This window comes from Hyposmocoma kahamanoa, unplaced genomic scaffold (assembly GCF_003589595.1).
Source record: "Hyposmocoma kahamanoa isolate Upper Pololo Valley unplaced genomic scaffold, ASM358959v1 75032, whole genome shotgun sequence".
Taxonomy (NCBI): domain Eukaryota; kingdom Metazoa; phylum Arthropoda; class Insecta; order Lepidoptera; family Cosmopterigidae; genus Hyposmocoma; species Hyposmocoma kahamanoa.
Window position 1 is genome coordinate 1 of NW_020653897.1, and position 8,279 is coordinate 8,279.

At 37.0% G+C, this 8,279-nt stretch overlaps 1 protein-coding gene across 1 annotated transcript; it reads right to left on the bottom strand.

The window, feature by feature from the left end:
- Nucleotides 1-11: 11 nt before the first annotated feature.
- Nucleotides 12-7,367, bottom strand: LOC113232356 (intraflagellar transport protein 172 homolog; the record flags this gene model as incomplete). Its single annotated transcript, XM_026467032.1, has 7 exons — nt 7,164-7,367; nt 5,635-5,758; nt 5,452-5,563; nt 4,919-5,086; nt 4,691-4,779; nt 2,995-3,188; nt 12-190 (listed from the first exon to the last, which is right to left on the bottom strand). Coding segments are annotated over exons 1-7 (1,070 nt in total), but the record flags the coding sequence as incomplete, so codon positions are not given.
- Nucleotides 7,368-8,279: the final 912 nt, after the last annotated feature.

Below are 8,279 nucleotides of genomic sequence, written 5' to 3' on the forward strand. Positions count from 1 at the left end.
TAACGGCAAACGCTTTCGGCGCCAGAGACATCCGCACTAGAATTTCGCTGCCGATGGCTCTAGCTAGAGTTGTGTCACTGTTCGGCAACTCGACACCAGTGTCACTCACGAGATATTGACGGAGAGTGTCGAGAGCTTGAGATAATGCTTCTGGAACTTCTTCGCTTTCGATATCTACGCCTTCGGTACGCTGCAAACGGGAATTCCCAACAAATACTTATTGTATTAATAAAAAATAAAAATATTTTATTTTTCAACACAAAACATACAACATTTAAAATAATATAATTGCTTAAATCTATGCCGAAGAAAAGGTAAAAGCCTCAGCAATGTGCTGGTATTCTGGTTTCACCTGGTAAGTATTCGCCCCTGGAGACACCATAGCATGTAGAGACGGGTGTGTTTACGATTGAATATTACATAAATAAGAGGGTATCTTACTCACTATATAGAACATTTATTTATTTATTTATTGTAAACAATGTTCGTACAGGCGTTATATAGGTAATAAGTACAAACATACCCCGTTGGGGTGTGTTCATGCGTGTAAATGGTTAGTTTTCTCTAAAGCGTGAAACACACAAAGCGGGTGCGAGTCGGACGGGAGTCGGGTCGGGACCGCGGCGGGTGTAATTCCATGTGCCCGTTGCGCGCCCGCACTCGTCCATATAAATTGTTGTGTTGTCGTCCATATAAATTCACGGAATTAGACCCGCCGCGGCCCTGACCCTGACTCGCGCCCAACCCGCATCAGCTCAGTCAGTGTCTTTCACGCTTTATTATATATATAAAGCTACAAGTTCTTACTCACTGATAGAAATAGGACGCATACTTCCCGATATGGTGGAAAAAAAATATTTATACCGTTGTACGCGGGTAGGCTCCAAAGCAAAATCAAAATGAGAAGCCCTGAATGTGGAAAATGTAAACAAGAAATGAACGGACTGCAAAAACTTTAATACATGGGGGGATTTTTGTACATTTTTATAAGATACACCCTGGTCAATTTCCACGGGAAGTAAAAAATGTTCGAAATTCAAATAAACAAGATGGCCGCCATACAAATTTCAAAGCCTCCTATCACGGAAACTATTAGAGATAGGTAAGAGGTGCTTGAAGGAATGTCATAGAGGGTAACACTGGTCAACTGCCTGGGTTAAAAAAATTCAAGATGGCTATTTCAAAATGGCGGCCCAAGAAAAACTTGCTTCGATCCGGCTGAAAATTGGCATATCGGGGTCTTTATGAGTGTTTAATAATAATTAGCGGTTATAATTTAGTTTTCACCAGTTTTCAATATGACTACCATACAAACATTTTTGGCGATAGATGCAAATTTCTTCTAATTCGACTGAAAATGACATGGCATTATAATTTGGGGTAAACATTTTGTTTCCTCTGTTTTTCGATATAGTCCTAATTTATTTATTTAACTTGCTTTGCTCGGACTGAAAATTAGCACGAAAAGATTTCTAAGATTGTTTGATAATAATTAGTGGTCATAATATATTGTTGTAATTTTTAAATATAGCCGCCATTAAAGATCTATTTAAATGTTTTTTAAAACAAAGTCCTAAGTGTCGAGGCCGCAGGCCGAGGTCCGCGGAGGGCGAAGCCCGAAGCGTCCGCACGCCTTCGTATGGAGGTAATTATTGTCGGAGGCTTCATAGATTACGAGTACAAGAGCTCACAATTGTAAAAATGTAAGGCATACTTCCCGATGTAGTGAAAATGAGATAATTATTATAGCGTTGTTGTAGCTCAACCACATCTGTTAGATTCTATTTTCTTTAAAGCTTTGCTAAAGAGAAGTATTTAGGGGGAAAAAATGCTAAACTACAGCCGAATTTCCTGTACTGTGAATACCAAAACAACGATAATCCAGAATACTCAGACCAAAACCAACTTAGAAATGTTCGTTTCTTAAATTGGCCCAAATCGAGAATCGACATCCTCATCAAGCGCCCAGAGTACTAACTGCTGTGCCACCGAAGAGAATGAGCACACCCCGTAAACTGAATCCGACCACGCGCCGCAGGCCGACCCCAATGCCACCGTAGGTGGGGTACAGGGCTCGTAACTTATAAAATGACTAGACTCTAAGAGTACTTAAAATAAACGTAACGCAAGAAAGAAGGAAGGAAAGTGTATTGTTACATTACGGAAGAGTTAAAGAATCCACCGGCCCCTTCACATCATCTTATAGGAGAGCCCATAAAGTCTCTCACACTGTAGTTAGCAAAGTGAGAGACTCCACTACAGAAACAACAATTATTAACACTTAAAACTTAAATACTTGTAACGACGTTGACTTAAAGGGCAATGAAATTGAAATTGATCTGAGAATACCACATCCGCGGACCCAGGTTCTAATGTCTTTATTTCGAAACCTTGGTATAAAAAGCCACATGCGATCATATGTACGCTAAAACGCTTTTATCACATGTAAGTCTTAAAAATAATACAAAATACTAAAACTAAATTATGTATATGTGGAATTTCGTAACTCTCCATTTAAGCATAAAAAGTTATCGAATAAATTCGTTCATAAAATCTTTAGGCCTGTCTACTGAAAAATTATCATTTAGCTGATATGGCCTCATTACATCAAGGACGCGAATTGTACAAATTTCATGTAAATTTAAGAAAAATAACCAATTAAAACCACTAGCAGTACAGAATTTCAAATTTTTGAGATAAGTAAAAAAGTAACTTTACACGGACAACCTTTAAAGTAACATATTACTTTAGGTATTATGTTAGTTTAAAGGTAAAATAAAAGTTGATATTTTAAGCATCCAAATAAGCCACAGAGGGGTTTTAGCTGGTACAAATCCGGTAACGTAACGAAACATACCCTCCCTGCTGTTTCCGCGCTGGAAAGATATCCATATATATTATTTGTAAATAAACTTCCACTTACTAATAAATATACAGGCTAAGTTGCAGTTACTACTTGAATTTGTAGAAAAATAATAATGGCTCTTGACTAACCGGATGAGATTTGAACAATTGCGCAGCATATCTCAACGCGTAATGGGGTGCTCTAACACCCGCATGTGCGAGGCAACGTTGCCAATGTCCTGCCCGAGCAAGTCGTTCCAGAGCCTCCGATTCTGCCTCGACTTCTGCCTCGGACACTTGAGGGGTTGCCCCCATTTCTTCCTCGGAGTAATCCACTGATGTACCTGTTAAATAACGATGCCGTGATAGCGTAATAAATAAAGCATAGGTTCCCAAACTTTTTGACACACTGCCCACTTAGGCAAGATAAAAAAATTTCAACGCCCACTACCACAAAAAATAATTGAAAACACGTATTATTTATAGTAACTTAACACAAAAAATCATAAGGAAAAAGAAGTATATACTTGTAGTGTAGTTTATATGGATAATTCAGGATTTTTTTTTTTTAAATAAGTTAGCACCCCCTGGACAGCATCAATTGCTTCCGAGACCGCGATCGCCAAATACCGCGAAATAGGACGCTCAGCGCCCACTGGGGCCCACTTTGGGAAACTTTGAAATAAAGTTACGTTGTAAAGTGGCTAGTTAAGAGTGCACTCGACCAATCAATACATAGTAGCAGTAGACCTCCTTATGAAAGAGTTCGTCCAGGGAAGTACCACGACCTTACGTATTCATTTCATATGTTTTCAGAGTGCTGGTGAAATTACAAGCACATGGAGCTTGTCTACTTACCTCTCAGAAGTGACGAGCGCAGTGTGTACCAATATTTGTGATTTAAGGCACTGAATGACACTGCAACTGTCATGGATAGACGTGTCACTTATTACCAGGCGCACGACTTGTTCATCGACGACGACGACGTGTTAATATAATAAAAAAACAACGATTGTCGTCCACACTCCCCAAAGTAAATTGATTGGTCAAGAGCTTTTTTCCCCATTACCTTAATCATGAGTTTATAATAACAGGTACAGCTAGCGACCGCGTACACATCAGCACATTTAGCTGAACACTAGTAAGATCTAAATCACAATAATGCAATTTTTTTTTTAAAAAGTGTTTGATTACTTTATTTTACTTGGGTCCAATTTGAAAGCAAAAAAAAGTAGTCGGCTGTCACTTGTTTCATTTTTTAATTTTTCATAATTTATTAATTTTTAATTTTTTTTTTAATTCATTAATATTCTGGTTCGTTTTCACTACCTAATTTCGGTGGCGATACTTAAATAATCAAGTGATTCGATGTTGATTTTGCGTTCTTGTAAATTTCATAAATTTTATTTGAATAAGATTTTAAATTCATTAAAGTTTGATTCAATCAATGTTGTTACAATTTTTGTAGTGCTGTTACAATTTTTAAATTTTCAGCCTTTTCTGCTTTGTTACAAAATCTAAAAAACATGCATTTTGTCTGTTAGTTTTCCAATAAAGGTTGAGTAAGGTTGTTTAAATATCGATGTTAAAAGATGTTAATATAATAATCTAATTCAATCTTATTTATTTAAATATAAAAGTTACTGTTTTATATTTTCACTTTTTCTTTGTTCCGCTAAATGTGCTGTTGTGTATTTGACTTAAGGAAATTGTACAGCACTCTTTTAAGTAACAAGAAGAAGTATCAGTCTACATACAAATATTTTATGGGTCACTATGAACTCGTGGTACAGATACAGGTCTTACATTGAGAAGGATTTTTATAATTTTATTAGAGTCATTTTACCAGCGCCATCATCGCCACCACCGTATCCGTCGCCTCCGAGAGCTGCTCGAAGTTGTTCCCCAACATCACTTTGACCAATAGCTGCGAATCTAAACAAATATTAATAGCCTTTCTTGTACCTGTTTAGGTGTTAACTGATTTGGTTTCATGCGCATTATAAGAAATTATTTTAACAAAAATTAAAAATGGAATGTTAATACATTTTGTATATTCGATTCTAGTTTTTACCTATCTGCTAGCATATCAGCAGCCATTCTTCTCCTGTCGCCCTGCAGATGATCCCGTGCCAACCTAGCGGCTCGCAGTGCCGCTCGTTCTGCCAGTCGTGCGGCACCACCAGCTGCACCCGCTGTGCTTGCACTGATCAAGAGTTCCACTGCTTCCCACCATTCCCCTCTGTCAAACATGTATTTTCTTGTCGTTACCCCAGTTGTAACACTCATGATTGACCGATGATCCCTTTCGTTATCCCAAGCTCAGACAAATAAAACAATATTTTGTTGAATATCATAATGTTTCTACTATCTTATTATTCATATATTTTTTGTGAAAATACTCCACTAGTTTGGTGTTATTATTGATTTTTAAAAAATCCTTCGATAAGGCTGGATTCGAACCAGCAACTGTTTGCCCGTCCTGGGCTACCACTTTCCCAACTGTACTACAAGACGGATCAGCAGACCTTATGGAGTCCGTACTGGGTAATTAGAACTGTTTGTAAATATATATAAATATTTATTATTATATATTATATTAGATACCTGTCAGCATGGTCAGCGGCACGCTGTAACAATGGAGGCACAGTTGGTGGTACAGGCTCTGCACTGTCTGGCAAATATTCGCGAGCTACTCGAGCCGCCTCTTCCCAAAGCTCTAAAAATGAATACTCAACTTTGTTAACACAAATAAAAGTACAATATCGACACATAGACGTGAATACTCACCAAGGTCTTTGTAATGCTGCACTACCTCCCGCGGTCTGTTGGCGCGTATCATCAGCGTTTCAAACTGTGTAAGGTCACCGCGTTCAGCTGCGGTTCTAGCTCCTTCTACTAAAACTTCTTCTACCTGAGAGTTTTGAAACAATACGTCAACTTTTTTGAGGCAATCAACGTGATATCCGAAAGTATGGTGACCATTTCGGGCTAGCACGATAGGGCGCGACTTGCGCAAGTGCGCAAGATACTGCTATTCTTGCATAGAGGTACCAGTCTCTTACAAACATAATGTAATATCTCTGATTGTGTATGTTATATTTTGATTCTAATGTAAGTATTATGTTTGTGGAGAAAATAAATTATTATTATTATAGAGATCTGACGCTTTATGTCGCTCTAGCGCAAGTTGCGCCCTGTCGTGCTAGCCCTAGAGGACTACACAAAATATTGTCTTGTATGTATTTAAAATCCGAAACACAACATGATTCTACACATGGTCTACTGTTATTTCAAGTACTTTATTTTGTATGGAGTAAAATGTACATACAAAATACATAAATATCAGATATTGGAAATGCCAATTGTAAATACGCCTTTAGATAGTATTTGAAGTACAAATAAATATTTTGGATTTGTATTTCAACGTAAGTTATTGGTTTTCAAAATATATATTTCAAATACGTATTTCTATTACACGTAATTCAAACATTGTCCAGCCCTGTACGTTACCTACTTCATTTTATAATTTCAGTCGACGTACAAACAGCGATTAGATCTCTGATTGAATTCGTTGATAATACAATCAACGTCAGAACGATCAGAATGTTCAAACTTTTTAAAAGTATCTCGACATTTGATAAAAACCAAGCTTATCTTAATGAATTAAAGGTGCTCTTGCTGTAGGGAGTTTGACTAAAAAGTGTATATTGCTTTAATCATCTTACATAAACATTATGAAAACGAAAAGATTCGTGTTTCATTTCATTGTGATATCTTTTTTTATATATAATATTAGTGACGGGACGAACAAGTCGTGCACTTGTTCGTCCCGTCATGCATGATGGTAAGCTACACGCCTATCCATAGCAGTTGCAGTGCCCCTCAGAGCTTTAAATCGGTAAGATCTGAGGGGCGCTGCCACTGCGCCTGTCACCCTGAGACATAAGTTGACAAGTCCCATAATGTGTCTGCAATTTAACCAGCACCCTTACCCTTCAAAACCGGAACACAGTAATGTAGACATTACTGCTTGGCGGCAGAAACAGAAAATTTCAAAAATTTCACACTGAACTCTCTGTCTCAACAAACGCCAGATATATTAATGTACGGCGCCATAACGGTTGTGACGTTACAAACAAGTTACAGTTTTCTTACTAACCGTCACTGAATGCCTGTTACTATTTGAACAACTGATTTCAATTCTATTTTTAATGCTAATTAAATTGTCGATATTTGTCAAATATCATATTGTTATCGGAAGAAGTTTCTCTTCAATAATGATAGCTTCAATTGTAACGACTTCCAAAATTACATACCAAATGTTCAGCATGTTGTTCAGCAAGCTGCAAAGCACGCTGATGATGACCACGCGTCAACCACATCCTAACGGCATCTTCAGGTGCTCCAGCTCTTAAGAACGCTGCCTCAGCATCTTCTGGTCTCTCCTCTGCCAAAGCAGCTGCTTCGTGACGCGTCACTTCGCGTTTGGTAATGCCTCCGCCTAGTTCGCTTAGCTCCATTGCAATATCCCATCTATTATGGACATAACATTAAAAAGGCTAAATGTAAGGCAACAACGAAATCAAAGTACTGTTGGTTATACCGTAGCATAATAAGAGAACTATGGTAACAATGTTGTAATGGTAACACATTCGCATAATCGCGGTGCACTCATGTTGCATAGCGCGGATCGTCTCACGCGCTTTTAATTTATAGAATATAAGTAGTCGCTGATAACAACGTAGATGTGTTTATTGTTGTGTTTATGGTAGTTGGAAGAAGAATGCCTAAAATTCATAACTGTTTAGCATTTTATTTCTATTTTATATACTACTATATAATTTACTATACATACTCCATAATCAAGATACCAATCCGCGATGCTGGTATAAAAATATCAATACGTAAATACCTACAGCATTTAACAAAGGTAATTTTAATTATGCATGAGAATTTATGATGAACACTTTACAATTTTCAAATTATGTTTACAACTTGTAGGTAGAACTAAAACAATGTGAACAATCCTACGGTCCGAGTGAAATATAGGCGTTTACGGGAAAAATGGCGGGTTTTTGAAGTTACAAGTACAGTTTTTACAAAGATTAATTTGATTTCAAGTATATTAAGAAGAAAAGACGAAGAAAGAAATAGTGATGAAGAAAGTTAGAACTATATTCCTTATTTTAAATCAAATTACAAAAGAGTTTATACTGAAAATTCCAATAATCACAAATTCAAACTTTTCAAAGTGAAAACAACGTGATATAAATGAAAGTGAAAACATAAATATAGACTCTCGCCGCTTAACAGACTATTTAAAAAGCCCAAACAAGAGAACTAAGTTATTTAAGAGAAAGTGAAAACATAATGTTGTAGAACCATAATGGAAAATATTTAATGAGGATCCTGATAATTAAACGAAGACATGG